The sequence below is a fragment of the Melanostigma gelatinosum genome (assembly GCF_949748355.1).
Source record: "Melanostigma gelatinosum genome assembly, chromosome: 8".
In the NCBI taxonomy this organism is placed as follows: domain Eukaryota; kingdom Metazoa; phylum Chordata; class Actinopteri; order Perciformes; family Zoarcidae; genus Melanostigma; species Melanostigma gelatinosum.
In genome coordinates this window covers 25,416,364-25,439,597 of record NC_136641.1, presented here as the reverse complement: position 1 = coordinate 25,439,597, position 23,234 = coordinate 25,416,364, and the positions used below count along the sequence as shown (strand labels likewise).

The 23,234-nt window shown below is 46.5% G+C and overlaps 1 protein-coding gene across 2 annotated transcripts in view; it reads left to right on the top strand.

Moving 5' to 3' along the window:
* Positions 1-23,234, top strand: part of nkain4 (sodium/potassium transporting ATPase interacting 4) — a 37,590-nt gene that overhangs the window by 9,502 nt on the left and 4,854 nt on the right. For both annotated transcript variants that reach the window (XM_079274302.1, XM_079274301.1), the window contains exons 2-5: positions 3,012-3,149; positions 4,061-4,141; positions 9,607-9,807; positions 19,687-19,747. In XM_079274302.1, coding sequence (XP_079130428.1) covers positions 3,012-3,149; positions 4,061-4,141; positions 9,607-9,807; positions 19,687-19,747 — 481 coding nt within the window. The remainder of the gene's footprint in view (positions 1-3,011; positions 3,150-4,060; positions 4,142-9,606; positions 9,808-19,686; positions 19,748-23,234) is intronic.

The following is a 23,234-nucleotide window of genomic DNA, read 5'->3' as shown; positions in this document are numbered from 1 at the left end:
TTATGGTGGGAGGAGTGGTATGTGTGGGCAACATGCTTCTCCACATATACACACCCAAAACCAAAATACACACTAAGAGATTCAGCCGCCCTGGAGGGAGTCATTTGCGTTCGCGGGAGGCTTTTACGGGCCGTTGCGTTAGCCGGCTCTCTATTCCTGGAACAGCGTCGGTATCTTTTGATCAAATTGGACGACACTCTCCAGTAACCGGCTTCCTATGAATTGTGGGCTAATTGTGCCGTATGGGTGTGTGTGTGTGTGTGTGTGTGTGTGTGTGTGTGTGTGTGTGGGTGGGCAGAGGCCTTTCTACTCTTGATTGATTGTTGTCATCTTGGTGGATTATTGAGTTAGCAGTGAACGTGATAGGCTTACTACAGCATCTCATAGGAGCATGCATGCACACACACACACACACACACACACACACACACACACACACAGCCCTCATGCCTGTACACGTCGTTAATTCAATGACTGGTATAATATTTCAGGGAAAGGGTCCATGGCTGTGTGTGTCATGAATACGTACGTGTGTTGGATGGATGAAGGCTCACGCTCATTAGCACGATTGTTGCTCTGCATGGGGGCAGCAGGTCATAGGAACGTGTGTGTGTGTGTGTGTGTGTGTGTGTGTGTGTGTGTGTGTGTGTGTGTGTGTGTGTGTGTGTGTGTGTGTGTGTGTGTGTGTGTGTGTGTGTGTGTGTGTGTGTGTGTGTGTGTGTGTGTGTGTGTGTGTGTGGTAATTAACTTTTTTCCTGATTCGGTGAAGAAAAGGTCCTCCTGTCGTCCTGACGTTGTTGAATCAGAAAGGGAGGAGAAGGTGTGTTAACCATCGCCTGTCTTTAGTAGAAAAAGTAATGTTAGTGTAACAGACTTGGAATGGCATTGAAGGAGACGACTCAGACGGTAGTTTTCCAGCATTTATTCGCTGCAGAAGACAACATAAACCACATTCTTCCTGGTCTCACTCTCTCTGTATACATCCGCTCCTAAACATGCAAGACGACAGAATTCACACAAAGGAATGCCAAAGTATCTGCGTGGTTACGTTATGACAGGGCAGCCTGACGTAAAAGTAAATGGCGCCAAATAGGCGAACAGAAACAGCCAGTAAACTTATATTTCCCACAGTCAAAACGGCACGGAACTAAAGTACGTAACGTCAACGGTTACATTCCCGAAGAAAACAAGAAAACAGTGCAACGATATTATTCCACACAACTTACCCTCATCAGTACGAAACACCACTGTGAGGGAAGTGCACAGCAGCACTACTGTTTTCATCCCAGCATGGCTGATGAAACGTTGGTATCTACATGGCGGTAGGCCCCTCCTCCACTCGCCCAGAGTGACGCCAATAAACACACACGACCTTAAACACAAGGTGTGAACGCAGCATTAGGCTTTTTCATTATTGCAGTAATACCAAGGACACCCAGATAAGACCCAAAGGCCGTTAGCCAAATCGAATAAAAGCTGTTTTAACAGATTTTGCCGAGCCTTTGTAAATCTCTTCTTTTTTCTTTCCCCACCAGGATTACCAGAGGACATTCCGAGAGCTCGAGATGAGACGATAAACGACACCCTATCTTCTTTCTGATGTCCTGTGGAGGGAGATGCAATTTAGCAAACCTTGACGTGACAGATAGGAGGCCATAAGCTTCGTGCTCATCTTTTCTTTTCGATAAAAAAAGAAGCTGAATTGAAGTGTTGCAGCTTTGGGTCTTGAGGTGGTCTATGTCCACCTCTGACGGAGGTGGACATAGTTATTAAGAGGGAGGGAGCTCAGTCCTTCTACGTTAGCATGTCTGCATTTTCTCTCATCTCGCCCATTTATCTGGGGTTTTTTCGTGCCATCTTTTTTTTCTTCTTCATAATATTCCTCCCATCCTTCTCAGTTTTCCTCCTCGGCCATTATCATTTCCTCTTCCTCCTTCCATGAGAGTGAAGGCTCTATCTTCAGATTGCTGAGCTCTTCCGTGACGCTCTGGTTTGATAATGTTTGGCGCAGGTCGCAGTTCGCTCACCTCAGTTCGCTTTACGCCCCGTCTGCGGCGTTATTGCCCTCGCCCTCTGTGCGAAGGACTGTTCGCTTTTAATTATCACTCAGCATTTGATCAACTCCCCCCCCCCCCCCCTGCCTGTCACAATGTCTCATCGGGTTGCTGGTAACATTTCCATTACATTAGGAGGAGCAGCCGCCGCCGCCGGTGTGCGTGTGTGTGTGTGTGTCGAGTTTGTGTGTGTGTGTGTGTGTCGAGTTTGTGTGTGTGTGTGTGTGTGAATGTGCTCGATGGTGCGTTCTTATCATTGCGGCAGAGACGAGAGATTCTTCCGTCCCTCATCCATCTTCAAGCGCTTGGCTGGAAATGACATGTCGACACACCACGAAACACATCGTTGCTTGAGACACACACACACACACACACACACACACACACACACACTGGGAATGGAATTGGATTGGAGATGGAATTCTAATTATATAGTGCTGTGCCCCCTTGTACCCCCTGTAAAAAATGGCATGCTAATTGAGTTGATGCAAATCGGGACTCAGTGTCTGAAAGCTTCTAATTGCTTTGTTGTTGTTTTTTCTGCTGTTGCTCAAAATGTTGCCGGCAGAGAGCTCAGGTAGAGGGAAGGGATCCTGGATGAATGAGTGGAAAGGTTGAACCAGGAAAACTGAGGAATTTGTGTTTTCATTGTCGGGGGGGGGTTTAGCTTTGCTGCATGTATGCACGTTGTTTGCCAGCACATATTTCAATAAGCGCCTAAGCTGGCTGCAGTGGTATTATTAAGCCTCCCATAAAGTTCCCGGAGCGTTCTCGTTCCTGGAGGCCGTTGGCAGGAAGGTCGGAAAAACAGTGAGCTCCTCTTTAGCTCAGCAGGGGTTGAGTCATTGCCTCAATAGACTACAGACTGTCAGCGGTACACATGTGTATGTAGGCCGCCACTTTATTTTCTGTTTGTCTGCCCGGTAACATCTTGTTTCTTTCCTCCCTCCCTTTTAGGTGTTGGCTTTAGAGAGACAGGTCTTTGACTTCCTGGGTTACCAGTGGGCCCCGATCCTCGCCAACTTCTTCCACATCATCATGGTCATCCTCGGCCTCTTTGGCACCATCCAGTACCGGCCGCGCTACATCGTGGTGGTGAGGCTCTGTCACATAACCCTTGTTCCTCATGTTTGTCTTTTTTCTTGTTCTCTTTGCATAAGTTCTCACTTGATTGGACGTGTTGCCTTTCCTCTTTAATTGCAAAGTCTGCTGCGCTCTCTTGTGCATTTTGCGACACCCTTAAATCACTGTAATCCCGTGGTAATTCGGGCTAATTAAAGGGGGTGGCTGTGTTGGGAGGTGCTAAGAAGCTCATCAGATTTATACTCAGCGTCGAGTTTCTGGACAGAGAAGGTCATTCTTTGAGACACGGTGCAAAACAAGTGCCGCCTGTTGTTTCACCCGTTTGGTTTGGAGCCACTGTGAAGCGTCGTCGATTTTTACGCACTTTGGTTTTTATTTTAAACCATAACGTTCGGCATAAAAAGCCGATTTTTCAGCAGCGTCAGTGGAGAGCACAGATGGTGATTTTAATGACGGAAAAAAAAGAGCAGAGTAAGAGATTGCGGGGAACAGAGGGTAAATAAAGACAGACGGGGAGATAAACGAGGACGAGACGGAGAAAGCCAGCTGAGGGGGTTTCATGATCCAACATGTCATTTTCTTCATGCAGGTGCTACTCTTCCTCTTGACACCCCTGACATTTTAAAAACACGATTCATCGCGAGTGAGAGGATTTCACAATGTTTTACAATCATGCGTCTGTCAACAGTCGACTGTCTGACTGTACAATTTTATTAACGATGGTGAACTCCATTCAGCTCCCTCGGGGCTCAAATAAACCTGCTGAACTTACTGGTTCTCATTGTGTGTGTGGTGTGTGTACGTGAGACGATGTGTGTGTTAGAGGACACTGACTTGACTCCGTCTGGGAGCTCATTCATTCAGCCCGTCTCTTTTATTCAGTTTCCATGGAGCTAATCCGTCTGTGTCTGTTTGCCCTCCAGTACACGGTGTGGGCCGCTCTGTGGGTGGCCTGGAACGTCTTCATCATCTGCGTCTACCTGGACGTAGGAGGCCTGTCCAAGGTGAGAATTATCACGATTTCAGTCTGCCGTCGTCAGCGGAGTCGGGTGGCTTCGCTGTGATGAATGTTTCTTTTTCGCTCACTGAGTTCACGGTTGTAGTCTGTTGGTGGTGGGGGGGGGGGGGGGGGGGGTGAAGCTGATTTATGTCCCATGTGTATTATGAGTTGGGCCACCGACACCGCAGGTGTCTTTTGGGAAGTGCTGAGAACTTTGCCGTTTGGGGGCGATGCTGTATCAGCGATGAGATTCTCCTCCCGACGTCCTGATGTTGTTGAATCAGAACCAGATGTTGTCAGACTTATTACAGATCTGCATCATAACACATTTATTTCGGCGTCCTTTTTTATCTGTTCATCGCAGTGAAATCACAGCAAAATCTGGGCTCGTATCACAGTCGTAAACCAGCCCACTAGGGATGGGTACTGACACCCGATATCACCGGGATTGTTTTTTTATTCTGTTTTAATCCTGACCTTGTGTTAATGTTTTATTTTTTTATTTCTAACATGCCTTAGCTTTAATGGAACTGAGCATATATATATCTATATATATATATATATATATATTTGAGCTGTAATTAGATCTGAAGCACTGCCACCAGGTGCGTTTTGTCAACCCTGAGCGCCTCGGTGTGAGAAAAAAACCCCAACCCAAATACACACAATTATAATGTAATGAATGCGTGACACAGCCATGTAGAATGAATCCTACACCGAACTATAAATCACTCCCTCTGCACTCTTTAGGAATCTGCGCCACACACGCACACACACACACACACACACACACACACACACACACACACACACACACACACACACACACACACACACACACAGCTGCTCAACAGAGATGTATAATTTGGCCCCGACGAACGTCTGCTGCACTCGTTTTTAAAATAGTTTGCGTGTTCGTCTCCGCTGACCGTCGCCTCCCTGTTGAGTTTCAAGTGGAAGCTCACGGCTTAATAGGGAAGTAATCCGGGAAAAAAGAAATCCTCCCTCCCGGGCCACCACACACACAGAGGCTGTTTTAAACCTCCGTGGGCTCCCCTGTGGTTCCTGAGTGCAGCTCAGATGCGTATTTATCCAGACAAAGAGAAGTGTTTGGGTGTTCGCCTCTCAACCTGTAAACGTATCTGCCCTCCCTCCTCCTGACATCTTGTCTCCTTTCCCCCCACTCTGCTCACTGCTCCTTTGATCTTTGTTTTGTGTCATTTATTCTGCACATTTTGCAAGTTTATGAAACTTGCCTTTTTCATTTCAGCATACTCTCTCTCTCTCTCTCTCTCTCTCTCTCTTTTCTCTCTCTCTCTCTCTCTCTCTCTCTCTCTCTCTCTCTCCTCCACGCCTCCTCCTCTCCTCTCCTGGCTCTTGATGGGTATCTTGCCCAATTGCCCGCCTGACCATTGAGAATAATGAATTCATGTCGGCAACGCTCATCTCACACCAGTTCACACAGCCAAAATGAATTTCGGAAAAACACCTTTCCCCTAAGCTCTGGAGACTTCATTGTGTGATAGACCACAGCTCCGTCAAGTGTGTCCGTCTCTCACTGCTTGTGTGTGTGTGTGTGTGTGTGTGTGTGTGTGTGTGTGTGTGTGTGTGTGTGTTTGTTGCGTGTTGAATAATGAGGCTTGTAGGGGCCAGCTGCTTGGGGCCGAGGCTGGGCATTAACCAGACAGATGGAGCCAGCCTGGGCTCCCAGCTCTGCATATGGTGGCCAGGAGGAGAGCCGGCTAATGGAGCGCACACACCTACACACACACACACACACATACACACACACACACACACACACACAGACACACACACACACACACACACACACACACACACACAGACACACACTCACACACACACTCACACACCATTCAACGCATGCACGACTGAACTTGGCACGCAGCTTCCTGAGAGGTCCCCAACATATTTGATCATAAAACCGAGTCAGCTAATTCTGTTCGGCTAGCCTTGACCGCTGTTGACGGGGCTGGTCTGGAGGGTGTGTTTATGTGTGTGTGTGTGTGTGTGTGTGCGTGCGTGTGTGTGTGTGTGTGTGTGTGTGTGTGTGTGTGTGTGTGTGAGACAAGGCCCTCTAAGTGAGGGGGCAGGTTGTCAGAGTCATATGCTCTGTCACCTCCTATTGATCCCTTATCCCCCACGGTGCCCGGCAGACTGACAGACACCCCGCTACTCTACACACACCTCTCTTTTATAGACTACAGGTGAATAGGGTAACAAATTAACAAATAGATTTCACCATGAAACTTCAGTTCATTCCTGACATGAAGACAGTTATTATTTGAATTACAAGTTTTCTGAATGAATTTCTTGTATGTTTAAATATGCAAATGAGACATTATTTTATCAAAACGTTGCTGATTTGCCTTTATTTCCAGAAGTCTGAACATCGGATAAGCCAGGTTTAGGATTCTTGTTTTTGAATGGCATGTGAGATGTAGAGTGATTTTCTCATAGACTTCCATACAATCAGAGGAGTCGCCCCCTGATGGACATTAGAGAGAATGCAGCTTTAAAGCACTTGGCGTCACTTTTCAGAACTTTGAGTTTTTTAAAGTGGTGCTTTTGCATGATTCTTTTTGAAGAAGCTCAGTTTTATAGATCTGTCAACTTATCAGTTGTTATAAAATACATATAAATTTAAGTTTTCTGACACATAAGTGTGGATGCAGTCCCCAGCTTTGCTGTCTCTCTCACCAACCACACACAGTGACTGCAGACTTTATTTTAGACACGCAGACCACCCTCAAAACAGTCTCACCAGCTCCCGCATCGGTATGCAGCCACCTTGCTTGCACATATTTATGAGGTCTAAGTCAATGTGAGACTCTCGTCAGAGCCAGAAGAGTCTACAACACCCAGTCAGCCACTCAGGTTTGCTCCCCACACAAACATGAAGTCTTTCCTCTGTAGAAATAATAAATCACGAGAAATAAGATTCTAATCATTTGATGTTGAGCTTCATAGAAGGCCCCGCGTCTCCAGTGATTCCACTAATTGCATTGACTTTTGTTTGAGCAGTATCAGTGGACTAACCTTGAATCTATGATATGGAGGAATTGATTTGTGCTTTTGGGTGCAAGGGAGCATAACAATGACACTCTTGACAGTAAGTTGCCAAAAGCCTCAATATCGACTTCTGACGTGCGGCTACAGTTTGGGTCGAGATGGTTTCCCGAGCTCGCAGGCTCAATCAATGGCATCTGTCAAGTCATTCGGCCACCCTTGATTTTGTGGCTGTGTGAGACAACGGTCCCAACGACAGAGAAGGAAAATGGAGACGGAGAGGTGGTGATGAGTAATCAACATGAAGAAAGAGAGGGATGGTGTACCGCTTGCTGCAGTAGTTTCCACTCACTGCAAGGATCAGTCGTTGCCTGCAGCGATACCAACGCGTTGTCGATGTGTTCACGTGAGTGTGAGCGGGGGTTGATGGGAATCAGAGATGTTTCCTGACAGCGCTCGGCCCTGTTAATAATGCATGTCTTGTCGCCGAGGGGCAGATGCGGCGTTAGATTGCTGTATTGGGGTTATTGATTGGTGCGAGCGTCTGTATGCGTGGGCTCATGTGGCTGTGGGCAAATTGAACGCCGCCAGGGTGCACAAGAGCTTACGTGTATTAAAATGCTGGATCTGATAGTTGTGCCACTGATGTGGTACAGCTAAAGAAGTTATGGAACGTTCCCCCGGAAAGTCTGTCGGCTCAGCCTAGATCGGGTTCACATACTCGTAACACGTCTCGTGGGCTTTAGGCATGTCTTGTGTCAATGAACGTCCTGAAGTCTGTGAGAAGATGACTCTACTTCTCTCTTGATTTATTACCTCAGTAAACATTGTAAACATGAGTTTATGGTCTCAATCTCTAGTTTCAAGTCTTCTTCAATACAGCATGATGTTCATTTAGTACATTATGGTCCATTTAGAGTCAAACAGACCATAAAGCAGGGGATGCTTTAGGGCGGGGCTACACAGTGATTGACAGGTCCGGTCTCTACGTCACTCCTCCACGGTCCAATCCAAATACTGTGACTTCCATTCCCGAACTTAAGGCTTCAAAGCTGTAGTCCACAATACAATGGGTTACATCCACTTCTTATGTCCAGTCTATGGGTACGACTATTAAAAGGCTGGTTCACCCCAGTCTATTATATACCTCTGTTGGCGTCTCGCCATGCAGATGTTTTTAGTTTTATCTGCCCTGGTTCTCAGTCTATGAAAGTTCTGCCTCCACCACAATGCAGTTACGGAGGATAGACAAAAAAAACATACTCAACAGCAAAATCTCTTTCCTGAAACAATGTCCCTGTTACTCTGGATGAACCACAAAACACAGTGTCAACAGTCTTCAGAGGGCTGATTCATTCACGAGGAAGTAGTCCCGAAGAAAACTGTTGCCTTTGAAGTCCGTGGATTATCCCAAGGAAGCGACACATTGTTCCTGGAAAGAAACATTGCTGCTTTGACTTTTTCAAAGCTTTAAGCACAACCAATACAATTCCTTTCAGCTCAAACGTAAGGGGTGACTGCAGCTTTACCAAAGGGGCAAATAAAACCAAAAATACCTCCATGTCTAGACACAGCTCATGGTAAGAAAATGTGTTTTTATTCATGCTAGCTGCATGTCGTCTAGCAATGGCAACAGGGGTCGGTCTATCACTGTGATCCAGATGGAAATATCTCAACAACTATCAGACGGATTGCCATGAAATGGCATCCAGTCGTGGTCCCAAGAGGATGAATCCTATTGACTTGGCTCTCCTGACTTTTACCTGTAGTTTGTGGTTCATGGTGAGAGTGTTTCAGTTAAACTATTGGACGGACTTTGAGCATGTTAGCATGCTGACGTTAGCATTTAGCTCAAAGCACTGCTGTTCCTGAATGACTAAGCCAGACTTAACAAGTCGAGATGCGAGACTGGAGTCGAGAGATCGGATTGTTTCACAAGTGGCCAGTTTACGAGCTAATTATAGACCAATAAAAAGCTACGCCGTCGTCAGATGATAGCCGGTGGGTTCCATGATTACATTTCAGCCAATGCGTTCCTCCATTTTTTTGCTCTCCAATATGAACTGTTTACCTGCATTCAACCAAAGCCTGCTCCAACGTGATTGGTCAATTCTACTTGGACTACAAACAGAAACCAGAACGCTTCAAATACCAAAATTGTCTCCCTTTGCCTACAAATACTGCATATGAAGAGAGTTTGTCATACAGTTTATTTATCATACAGTTTAAAGGTACAGCGCACGTGAAACACATTGTGAATGTATAAAACATATTGTTTAATGTGTTGTTTATCGTAGCGATCTCTAATCGCAAGTGTCCAAAGAAAAGCCCTCTGCCTCTTGTACAACAGCCCTAGTTTCTCCTCATAAAGAATACATGGATGTACATCATAAGTAATGAATAGAGTCCAAGTAAAGAAGTTTTTTTCCTCCTTTTCAGGACAGCGACCTGCTGACATTCAACATCTCCGCCCATCACTCCTGGTGGAGCGAACACGGGCCGGGCTGCGTGAGGAGAGAGATGCCTCAGGCCCCGGGGGTCCACACCACGGAGAGCCACTCCTACATCACGGTCATGGGCTGCCTCATGGACTACCAGTACATCGAGGTTGTGCACAGCGGCGCGCAGATTCTCGTCGCTGTGAGTATACAAGCGCTCTCCGACATTATTCACACGTCGTGTTCCGGGAACTCATCGTACTACGCACCTGACACCGGCGGCGGCCTCGCTCGCTGTGGGATTCACGTACGTGAGAGGCGATGGAGAGGAAGGTGATCTTTTTTTGTTTTGCCCTTTCAAGCACTTTTCTCCGTGTACTTCCACGGCGGCCTGTTGTTTTGTCTGCGGCAGGCTCCGCTTCCTCCGCTCCGGTCACTGAATGAAAAATTGATCAGGTGTTTTGTCTGGCTGAGGCTCAGACCTGCCAGCTGCTTACAGGCTACTCAAACACTGGAAGGACTGTTATTGTCCTCTTTACACAGCACCGTGTGCGCACATCCTGCCAGCATGCACATTTGCACACACCCATGTATGAGGGACTAAACCTGACATTGGACGGAGGCCAGGGTGTTCTTTTTGTTGCCAGCCCAGCAGGCACTTGGGTTCAGAGATGCACATTACACACATTTACTCACAGTAGCATTCACTTACACACACTTTGACTCCATTTCAATGAACACAAACACATGCAGAGCTCTTTTCCCACTCATTGCCGCTTTAATACATACAGAGAGAGAGAGAGAGAGAGAGAGCTAATACACAGCCGGTTCATCAGCCTTCAGTGGGTGTCAGGCTACATCCACACGACGACGTTTTTGTCTTCAAACGGCTTTTTAAAAAATATATGAAAAGAATCTTCGCCCAGAGGAGCGTTCTACCGCCGTTCCTTAAGTAATCTCCATCCATGCCGCCACGCCTGAAAACTCCTGTCACATGACATTCACATTCACGGGGCATTCGCGTGGTGGTTGCAAAGCGCTGAAATAATAGCTCGCCTGATGCGCATGTCGACAGTCGTAGCATTATAACATGAAGGATTTAGCTGTTAGCATTGTGAACGAGATCAGCAACACTTGTAATTTATGATTCATGTTGAAATGAACCAATGGTAGTCGAGGCTGATGTTGACTTGAATGTCACAAACAGTTCACTGATCAAAACTCTATTCACGTGTCTTAGTATTTCACAAAGAAGGCCAATCCTTTTTTTAGATGCTCTAGAAACAGGAGGTCCTAAAAATCTACATTTGAGTGAATATTTTGCAGCCAAATCACATTGTTTACAGTATTTTATGGAGGTTGGTTTGTGGCGATTACACTCGTTGTCTTCTTGCTTCTTCACTGGTACGTTTTGTTTGTGTCAACGTTTTCAAAGGTCGCTGTTTCTGCCCGTCCAGACTACGACGCAACCCCCGGAGTTTTCAAACTGAAACGACGGCGGCAGCCGTTTCAAACGTCTCTGTTTTCGGAGTATTAATGCGTTTTAAAAAACGCAGTGGTGTGGATGTAGCCTGGGAGTCCTGTTGGTTCTCATTCTTACCGTCTAATCTTGAATCTTAAGTCACACCTGGGAGAGCACAGTGAATGCAGTTAGCGACATGGCACATTAGAATACCATCAGAGGGACCCAGCGTTGAGAAGCACTGCATTGTACCACTCATCCCATCAGCCCCGTGGAGAAGAGGGAATAAAACGTCTGACCTCGCGTTACAGCCTCGGCTCTCTCACTGAACCTCATTAGCCCCCCGCACTATAGCCGGTGAATTGGTTTATTCCTCGCCTCACATGGACTTTTACTCCTCCACAGGAGATGGCAACACATCTTTCTTTCTTTTTTTTTGCCAGCAGTTTTACATGTTATTGTCCAACCCAGCGTGCAACAGCATCTCCGTGAGCCGGGAAATTGGTCCTGAAATCCCGGCGTCGTAAATGGCATCGCTTTCCTCGCACCTTCACGTCCTCTCAGGCTAAAAGCGGAGCGCTGCTCAGGAAAATAGAGTCCTTCGAGATGTCCGCTCTTGTTTCGGTTTGTCCTTTTTCCTTCTCTGGGGAAAAGGAAAGACTCGAAGACAGAGATGAAGGAATGAAAGAAAAGAGAGAAGAAAAGTGGGTTGTTCCTTTGTCTTTGTTCAAGGGTTTGTTCAAGGGCGCCGCGAGAGGCCATTAAATATTTAGTCTGGACTCCAGAGAGCGTGTTTCATGAGGGTGAAAAATGTGGATCCATTGGCCAGTAATGGAGGCGTCACCGTCCGTCATCTATCGGCTCAGATTCATCATGAGCTCGGAGGAAGCCGCTCAGAAGGGAAGTCAGCGCTGTGTTGTTCAGGCTGCATTCAGTCGCAGAGTAACTCAGAGGTTTAAAGGATGAGCTCCAGGTGGAGGCAACCTTTTCCAACTGGGATGATGTGTTATTCAGTGATTCAGTAACATTTTGCTCCGTCTCTGCCTTTCATATTCTCTGTTGGCTTCACTGAGACCCAACTCACCCATCCGTCCCACAGCACATGTTGTCATTGAATGGCTTCTTTCTGCGCCGGCGACAGCAGAGGCTGAAGGCGAGATGTTTTCAGGTTGTCCGTCCGTCCGTCTATTCGTTCGTTCGTTTGGCCTGTTTCTTGTGAGCGTCGTTTCTCATGAACGTCCGCAGGGTATTTCTTCCAATTTGGCACAAATGTCCACCTGGACTCAAGGTTTGACTGAAAACTTAATGCTCAAAGATCACTTTATCTTTACAAAGCACACTTTTCCCCATAACTCAAGAATTCAGATGCAAATTATTGCAATTTCACACAAACATCTAATAGCATAATGATGAAGTGGTGACATTTTGGACAGCAGTGGATGTAAAGTATAACTTGACTGGTTGACAGCGGCATGAAACCGTGAGGCGATAATTATATATAATAACGTTCAATAATAAGGACTGATTTCCCTGTCGGTGTAGTCAGCAGAAAATCAACAGACACACGCACACACACGCACACACACACACACACCTCTCTCTGTCTTCCCGTGATCCTGTCTTCTTTTCTTTTTATTCTTCTTCATCAAATAAAACAGGCGAGTGTGAGAAGACGTCTCCGGTGAGATGGAGGGTAGTTGTGAAGACAAGTATGCGAGAGAAGAAAAACAAAAATGTGCAAGGTGTGATTGACACACACACAGATATCATATCATTGAGTGTAGCTTATTGCTGCCACAGGCAATGCTTTTTCTCCGTTGCCTCTCTTTTCCTTGGGAACCTGCATTGGCAGCATTTGTGTGGTCGTTGATGAAGGGAGGAACGGCGGCCTGCGTCATTCTCTCGTTCGTTGACACTTATTGTTTGTTGTTTCATCTATTTCCTCTTCCCGTCTCCTTTTCCTGCGCAGATCTCACACCGCTTGACCCTCATGTCAATCAAACTCCCTCCAACGCGCGTCTCCTTCTCTTCTGCCACTCTTTCCTCACGTCAGCTCGGCTCTCCTTTAGGTTTGGATGTGTGTTCCGTCGTCGTTCAGGTTCACTCAGTTCAGCGGCATGAGAAACATCACGGCCTCCCCCCTCACTTTGTGCTGCATGGCGAGCCAACTGGAGGGATCTTTGATGTGATTCCTGTTTGAAGTGCAGTAATTTGTCCGGAGTCAGTATCTAGTGTGACAATAGCATGAAGCACCTCTGCAATATGTCAGCGCTGACATCACATCGTAACTGCTCTGTGAGTTTCACAGCATATCCTTCAAAGGATTATAAAGATCGCAGGATTAAAAGACTTGATGATGCAGTAGTCAGCAGTTATTACGGCTGTTGGCTGCTGCCAAAAAAAACAGAGAGAAGAAGAGAAAGACCCGAAGACCAGAGAAGTAAGTGAATGAGGCGCCAGCGGGCCACTGAATATAAATATATATATATATATATATATATATATATATATATATATATATATCGGGCTACTCGCAGTTCATCTTCCAAACATGACTTCCCGCCATTGAACTTCAAAGGCCGTCTCCACCAAGAGCTTTAATTGTTAATCAGTTTTTTCAGGGCCATGCATTTTGCTCACATTAATTTTACTCCAATATTTGGTCTTTTTAAACTCTGAGAGCAAGAGGAGGAAATGGGAACAGAGGAGAACTTAAAAGTGAAAAACAAGCAACATTAAAGAAGTAAAACTTCTCCAGCGGCATGTTTGCTTCTATTCTTTGCTTGTTCAGTGTGTACTCGTTTTATTTACCTTCCTGATTCGCATTTACACGGCACGGCTCCACTCAACTCGCCTCGCTCTTTTGTTTTGCTTTTCAAGCAGCAACGGTTGTGGATAGCACCTCTTACTTGTTTTTGGTACCATCTCGGTCGGTTCCAAGCGAGCTGAGTCGATACTAGAAGGTGGAATTTCTACCGCGACGCAGGACATCCTGCACAAACACACCATTTATTTACCGTCGATATTTGTTCATTCATTCGACCCACTTTTTTTTTTTAAACGACGCCATGCAATGGACAATATCCAGACGTTCCTCTGTTTGGTTGCATATGAAAGGATCCATATATGACGATCAGCTAATAATCCCACTGAGTTGGAACTATCTGCAGTGGGAAACGGAATAGAGATCATAACCAAGAGTGAGCCGAACCGAACCGATCCATGCCGAGGAAGTCAGACCTCCCTCGTCTAAAATCCTCTGTATGTATGAGGCTGTACGGGACAAACAAGCCGTGTTTTCTTTCCTCATGCAGCTTTTTTATTCCTGCATGTGCAGCCTCTTGTGTCGTGTTTGTTTGTTTTTTGTTGACACCAGCATGCTGTTATTTGATGTGGAAGATGCAAATCAGCACCACAGAGACACTGATCGACCCCATGTGGTCCTGTAGGCTGTGTAGATCTGTGTTTCTGGATGGGGGGGGGGGGGGCTGGTAGAAGAGAACAGGTGGACGTGGTCTCGGCAGTCCCTTTCTCATCATGTCATTAAACATGCAGCTGCTCACTCACACACGTCTGATTCTGTGCAGAGAAGCCTGTGTAATTAACCCACGAGACATCTGCACCACCCGTCTTCCTCTCGCTCTCTTTCTGCTCCTCCTCTCTCCCGTATGATGTATTTTACAAATTCCTTTCATCATCGTGCACCCGGTGACTTTCCTCCTGACGCTGAGCCACAATCAATAGTGTGTTAATGAGCTCGTGGACCGACTCAGATATCCGTCACTGCACACACGCATGTGGACAGGCCTGTCGGCTGTAGAAAGCAGGCGTCTCTAAATTCACATCAACAGACAGATACAGGGCTGCAACCAACAATTAGTATCATTATTGATTCTTTTTTCAACTCCTATATTCGTACCCTCGAACATTCCTGAAAATACTGTACAGAATGCCATCATGAATATTTGAATCTTGTCCAAACAACCGATTTTCTGTTGACAGCCCTAGTTCACAAAGTAGCCTGTTTCCACACGGCTTTGCTGTTTGTAGCCTGCTCCCTCAAGGTGCAACAGCAACACAAATAGTAAAGTTGCTGTTGTGACAGGCAAATGTTCCTCTCAACTCATGTCAACTGATTATTTCATGTCATTATTTTAGAATGCATGTAGCTATAAAATGCAGGTTTTGTTTCATATTCAAATGCAAACTTAAACAACTTTCTCCAGGCGCGAGGGAGCTACGTAACATCTGGTTACCGTTATCGTTGCTGGCACTGGTAATATTTCCGCCCGGCTCTCGTCCACTAACACACCATCCGGTCGGCCTGATTCCATGCGAATGCAGCATTAGTCTCGTCGCTCAATAACTGACTTAGACAATCAATCCATTATCGAAATTGTTGATTCATTGTCTGACAATCAACCAATCAATCTACTTATTGGTCAGGGCTACACAGAGAACATTTTAAATTGATTGAGATTGAAAAGGATGTCAGTCTTTAGATCTGTGCAGTGAGCGAGACAGCTTTTTTCCCCCTTTATGCAACTTGACTGTAAATCTGATTTTATTGCAGTTATAACTGAGGAGAGTGCAACAGATTCACGTCGAGCAGACTGATGTTTGTAAGTGTGCATCGTCGTATGTGATCACGCGTCTTTGTGGACCGGCACATTCAGTATACACCTGACCTCCATTAGCCTATGCAAATAAGTAACCTTCCTTTTTAGCTCGGCAGCTGGCATTCTTCTCACGCACACACACACACACAGACACACACGAATGTTTGGGCCTTGCTCTTCTTTTAGCCCCTCATTATCGGAGAGAGGAAACAAGGATAGTGCTGAACGATCACAAATACCTCCTTTCGTTTCCTCTGCCACATGGTAAATAGTACATGAAGGCCCGCTGGAGGACAGCTTTGCTTTTGATGTTTTCTCAGATCTCGAGCTGAACTTTTCGTGCCCCGGTTGCCATCCTCGGACTCTACTTACTGCTCGACAAACAAAACAAAAAAAAAGGACACAGAGAAGCGGAGATTTGCAGATTGTGGAGTGACAGTGATGTGGAGACTTGTGTTTAAAAGTGACTGACTTAAAGGGAAAAGTGCAGAGTGCAAGGGGAAAAAAAGATGATTGTCAGCTCAATGAGTTGGCTTTAGTTCGGCACGTCCCCACAGGCAGACTGACATCAAGCCTCAGAGGACGTGCGGGGGCTTTATGAGCTTAATTAATTTGACATAAATCTCTAAAATGATCCCTGAACTCCAGAAGTGACAGTGGGAAGTCAAAGGACTGCTGTGTGAGAGGATTTATGAGCGTGATTATTTAATATGCGCGGATATTTCAGTGGAATTGTCACTTGTTATTGAGGACACTGACCTATATTGGCTAAGGACAGCGATGCCTCCAGCACAAAGCCACCGAGTGTTCACTTCTGATCTTATTAGCGCCCTGTACATCACACTAAATGTACCGTGGCCATAGGAGAGGGAACTTAAATCTCCTTTTCTTTTGGATTTGTCTACTCACAACTGCTGTTTATGAGGGCTAAGAGGAACTGCAGTATGTCCGTGGTGTTATGAGCTTTTTATCCTTGGGGCAATAGCTTGTCTGTAGATAGAAAATGGCCTTTATGTTGTTTCTTTCATCCTCGCCTCAACATCTTTGTGGTTCCCCTGACATTTCTTGAATCAAAACATGGGTAGGAACTGAGAGCTTAGTTCTTTCTCCCCCTCCTTTTTTCTTTCATTCATATACAGACGGGTTACAAATTCACTGAATGGTTTGATGATTACGGAAATTGTGTGAGTCATATTCCATCACCGATAGGAGATTTTGGAAGAGCGTGTTACTGAGTGTTCAGACCATAAACAGATCACCGCCTGCTGTATAGTGTGACTGAATGAATACAACCCTCCCGTCTAGACACTAACGGGCTGTAAGGCGTCTTAAAACACACCATTCAAACTCAAAAACAAGCGGCGATGTATGCAGGAAATCTTACCAAAGACAAAATAAGCAGTGGCTGAGTTGCGGCGGTGTACTCAGCAGTGTGTGTGTACTGGTAGTTCTGTTAGCTGTTAACAGTTAGCTAAACACACCCTACAAAACAATACAAGTCAGCCGCAGAGCAGCGGCCGAGAGGTACGCAGCAGTGTGTGTAGCAGTTAGCGGTTAGCCAAACACGCCGTACAAAACAACGCAGCAGTGTGTAGCTGTTAGCGGTTAGCCAAACACACCGTACAAAACAACGCAGCAGTGTGTGTAGCTGTTAGCGGTTAGCCAAACACACCGTACAAAACAACGCAGCAGTGTGTGTAGCTGTTAGCGGTTAGCCAAACACACCGTACAAAACAACGCAGCAGAGTGTGTAGCTGTTAGCGGTTAGCCAAACACACCGTACAAAACAAGGCAGCAGTGTGTGTAGCTGTTAGCGGTTAGCCAAACACACCGTACAAAACAACGCAGCAGTGTGTGTAGCTGTTAGCGGTTAGCCAAACACACCGTACAAAACAACGCAGCAGCGTGTGTAGCTGTTAGCGGTTAGCCAAACACACCGTACAAAACAACGCAGCAGCTTGTGTAGCTGTTAGCGGTTAGCCAAACACACCGTACAAAACAACGCAGCAGCTTGTGTAGCTGTTAGCGGTTAGCCAAACACACCGTACAAAACACACTTTTTTCTAGATCTGGCCACAAAAAGGATCAATTGCATGGTAACGTTTGACTGGAGCGGTTTCAATACTACTTGGTACTTCGGTTGATACCTTAAAAGTTATCATGTACTGATACCTTAATAATACCATGTATACAAGTATCATGTACTGATAGCCAGCACTAATGACAAGTTGCATTGCAGCTGTTCTGGCAGCTTGTGGAGGCCTAACACCTTATTAACACGCTTAATGTTGTGTTTTCTTTTAATCTGTCACCCATCTGTACGTATGCTACACAAACACTCTGCACAGCCTCCTCTGCTGTGACAGATTGGCTTCACGATGTCTGACTCCGTCCCAGACCACGGCAGTGATCAGAGCCCTTTAGGAAAATTAAACAAACGTTTACTCATGCATCAATATTAACTCGTACGAGCGCACCGCTTTTACAGGAGAAACACACAGACAGACACGATGCGGTTGAAAACAGGGTGCGCCCCCCTGCTGTTAACACCATCTTGTGTTTGACACCGGCTTTATACATATGCTAATTTCCCTCCATTTCACTGCCACTGTAATGGATGGGGTGAGACCAGCAATTAGATTTTAGAGAGAGGAAACGGAGCGAGAGACAAGAGTTATGTGTGTCTTATCTAGCCCACACAGAGACCGACCCCGTTCCCTTCTCCACGAGATACCACACCTGCGTTTCATTCATAAATAAAACATTTAATCTACATCTGGATGGACTTCAATAAAGGCAGAATATCTTACGTGAGTGAAAAACAGCAATAAAAACCCTGAATGGTGGAGATGAAAGACCTGGAGACTGCACGCCGTCTTTGTTCCTCTTATAGTTACGCGGGCCAAGTTAAGTTATAGGTTGAATGAATGTTCTATAAATAGCCGCCGTCGCAGACAGCCAGTCCGTTCCCTTTGGGTTTTGTGTTTGTGTACCCAGTGTGCGAGGAGGGCAGCGTGCCCAAATGCTGTTTTTAATTGGCATGGCGGAGAGACAAATGATGGATGGCTTGCCCGGGTGGAGAGAGACCGTCTCTCAGCGTGTCTGTCTCTCGCTGAGTCTGTTTCTGAGTCGATGACAGGCATCTGCCAGTCCCACGGGCTATTCTCAGCGCTGTTTGCCCACATGTGCATCAGCGTACAGTGAGTCTGTGCTCTCGCTCCGTTGCTTTCTGGTGTGTTTGTGCATGCGAGCTACTACTGTATGTGTAAGAAACAACAATGACGTTACAATAAAGCAGCACTGACATTTTATCACCTTTTTAAGTAGCTTTATTTACACCTACTCAGCGTCCTTGTTTCTGGACACGTGCTGTATGCAAATCCAATTTGTTCTTTGTTCAGCTCTGTTTTTGACTCCTGATGGATGTACGTGGCTCTTTAGCAGTTAAATGCTCCACTATGTTCACCACCTAGTCTCCAACCTGGGCAGGTAGCATAGATTGGGTTTATCAAAGTTTGTTTTTTTCTCAAAGCAGGTGCTCGCCGTGGCAGAAAATAGCGCTGATGTGAAACGGTGAAGGTGCAGAGTGTTAGTAAAGTAGCGAGCAACACCAGCTCCAAAAGCTGCTAAATCTAGCGAGAAAGTTGTTAAGTCAGCAACACTGACAGCCCGTCCCTTTAGGCCTCTCTCCAAAGCCACTCCCCCAAAAGTGATCATTCCAAATATAAATAACAAACATGGTTATTGTTAGTACTCACAGCTGTAAAGAAAGCAGCCTGTGAAAGACTGTTGACGAGTAATGAACGCTCGAATCGTTTCAGCTTGAGTGTTGCAGCTTTGCATCACACGGTCCCCCAAAAAGATCGAGGCTGCATCGTCAAAAAAACCCCGCTCCTTTCCAGATGTTCTGTGTACTTTTTTTTGCCAATCAAAGCAGCTGTTTATCAACCGCCAGCTCGGTGAAGTCTAACATCTCTCTTGTTTGCTTGTGTGTTTGCAGCTCCTGGGCTTCGTGTACGCCTGTTATGTTGTCAGCGCCATCACCGAGGAGGAGGACAGCTGTGAGTCGCTTAACCTCACCCCCTCACGCACACACACACACACACACACACACACACACTTTCTTGAAACAGATCATTGCAGCAATTAATGAATCGCTCTCAGAACCACTCACGCAGACGTGACGGAAAACTCCTGAATTGAGGAGAACAGGGCCACGTCTTTCTATTCTTTTCCATCTTTACCTCCCACTGTCACCGCTCCAGCTCTCCCCTGTCTCCCTCCTCTGTCCTCCCCCACGCCAGCTGGGCCCTCTCTCTCTCGCTCTCTCCCTCCAGAACCAAAGGAACCATGTGTTCCCTCTCCACACCTCCTTCAGCCCATTCTTCGCCCTTTCTCTTTCACGTGTCCAGTCGTCTGTGTGGTCCTCGCTGTTGTTGCAAACCTTTCTTTCATGTACTCGGGGCTTTCACTTCTCTCACTTTCTTCTCCCCACGTGCCCCCTTGTTTGTCGCTCCAGCTGTCTGTTGCTGGCTCGGGCGGGTGTTTTTTTTACACCGCAGGAGTGCACCTCCCCCACTCTCCTCTCGACACGCACACACCTTCCCTCCTCATGCTCTTGCAGCTTGTCAAACATGCACACGCTTCCTCCGAAGTGGCTCAGTGTGTCAGTGCTCTCGCGCCCGTCTGTGCGGTTGACTCGGCCTTTTCCTGTCCTGCATGAAGCAGGCAGAGAGAGGGAAAAGGGTGTGTGAACAGGCGACATGAGATATTAGAGAAGGGGACACCAGAGATGAACCCTTGTGATAAATGACCCAGCTGCTGTGACCTCATAGGACGCAGGGTCAGAGGTTCTCGCTCGAGGTCGGACAATCAGAGGGCAGGAAGCATTTGATCAAAGGGTTAGCGGCGGTCGTAAATATCTGATTAGCACCGCCGTAACTCTCCGGGACGCATAGCGATGTCCACGTGCATGAGAATCTGCGTTAACGTGTTTTTCGCTGATGAAAATGAACCCTGAACGCTCTGTGAGGATTAGCTGAGATTAAATAGGTTTCTCAGAGACATAATCATACTTCGGGCCCCATGAAATCCTTTTATTTTGTTACAGATTCCGTTTTACATTTTTCTGAATTCTGTGCTTTGCGATTGAAGCACATTTTATCATCAGAAGAAAACGTGCCTAATTATGTGGTAGATGAACACAAATTCAACATTTCATAAGAAAATATTCAAAATGTAATGAATACACACAACATCAAAGCAAGTAATTCAATGCGGTTATAAAAGAAAACGCTCCTTCTTTTGTGAATGTAACTGTTAGTGTCGACTTCCTTTGTTTTATTTGACCCCTCAACACGCGCCTTGCGCTCTCATTGGTTGCAGTTTCCCGACAGGTCACATGTTTATTCATCGAAGAGCCTCTCGGCTCACATCTTTGAACATCGAACTCCAAATTCGCCTCTGATCTGTGACTTTTGCTGGGAAGCTCCGAAAACTAGCGGCGAGTGGGAAAACCAGAGCCAATATCGTGTAGTTTGAAAGACGCTAGACGTGTGGAAGGGCCTCTTCAACACGACTGTGTGTCTGGAGGAGATGAGCTCAACCGTCAGTTAAAAAACACCGACAGAGAGCAGAGGAGAGAAGCAGCGTGACCCGTAAATTAGTGGCATAGTTTATTTTCGTTCATACAGCTTAGACGCTGGGGAAAAACAACGCTTGTGATAGTAGGGGAAACCCTGATTTTCATAAATTGCTTCCACATTTTGGCAAAAACAAAATGTGCCTTGTTTCACCGCAGATTCCATTTTTATCATCAAATTCCGTGAAGCTCTCCGTGTTTTCCACATCGCGGAAATCACAGGCCCCTACATACTGCTCGTGCTTGTCAGAGTACTAATTGTGAAGTAGCTGGAGCCTGGCTGTAATCAATCCCAGACACCCAAACGCTCCCTTTGATTTGAACACGACGTAATGCACAAAGCACCACACGCACTAATGTCATGTTAAACCTGCAGACTCTTGTAATTTGAGGGGAACTTGCGGTGCCCGTGTTCCTGCAGACGAGCTTCTGCAGAGATCCAGGCAGTTCTTTGGTGGTCACATACCAGAGATTCACCGGCTGTGAGCGGTTAGCGTCACCACCTCCGGCTCTGGGCAGCACCACTTAATCACCAGTCGACCCTAAATCATCCCTGGAGGGCAACACCACCTCAGCACGAGTCAAGCCAACTAAACTGAACTACACGTTTGTTTCTATGTGACATTTGAGCTTTGTTCACCGCCCCGTGTGGCACAGATTGTGTTTGCTTAAAAAGCGGACGGTCATTCACACACACACACACACACACACAAAAACAGCGGTAACATGATCAAAAGAGCAATAAGGAAAGGTTGGTTAACAAAAAAAAGGGTCACGGGTGAAAACAAAACATGGGATTTTTACGAGTTTTAATTATCTGGCGGCTCTTCTCTGATTCAGGAGTAAAACGCTGCCACGAAAGCTTCCAACCGCTCGCTCTTTGTTATTGTAATCAACCTTTTGCCTGCTCACATATACACACACACACACACACACACACACAAACTTGTTCATGCAGACACAGGTGCGCAGACACACACACACCAGCTCCACCGCTCTCATTTGATGTGTTAAAGCGTGTTTCTGTGCCTCAGCACCTCTCCGCCTACTCAGAACGTCCTCTTCTCTTCACTCGCTTCATTCCTGTTCCTCGCCTCCTCCACACTAAGATGGAATAATCACGTACGAGAGTCCAATTGTTGTAAGAAGTCACCGCCGCTCGCCGTCTCGTTTCCCGTCTCTGGCTTTCGAAGCTTTAATGAGGTGTGCTTGTAAAAAGAAGTTAGAGGTCCCTGGTCCCTCGTTTTATCAGCCTCATTAAGCGCCTCGTCGGTCAATAACTTCCACAGTTGATTGCGCCTCGGCAAGAGAAGAAAGGTAGGGAAGAATCCTCAGGAGGGACCGAAAGAGAGAGGGTGAGACCGGAAGAGGAGCATGGAGGGGGGAGAGCAGAGGGAGGTGTTCGTCAGGAGCGAGGTTGGAAGAGGAGACGGGTCATTATGGCGAAACAAACACCAGACAAGATGAGCTTCTCGTGAATGAGGAGATAAGACAGGAATTCCTCTCACGCCGAGCACTCTCTCACTCTCAGGGGAGACGGGTGAGATAGATTTGAGTGCTCAGGCTTGCGCAAAGAATAGCGGGGTGAAACACACACACACACACACACACACACACACACACACACACACACTCACAGGAAGACACAATGGGCAGAATAGCAAGCATCATACAACATCAGCCCAGGGTTTGGACTGTCTTTCAGGCGTGTGTGTGTGTGTGTGTGAATTGGTTCCACAGAGTTATCGGTGGTGAGCAGACACAGCGACTGAGCGAGTGGTGGGGAAAATCCTCTTTGTAAAGTAGGTCATGGAGTTAGAAGCCGAGCGCCGGGATAAGCTAGCTTTAGCATGTCTGCTAATTATGCTGCCGCCCTCTGTGCTGAGTAGCATCCCCAGAAAGCTAGA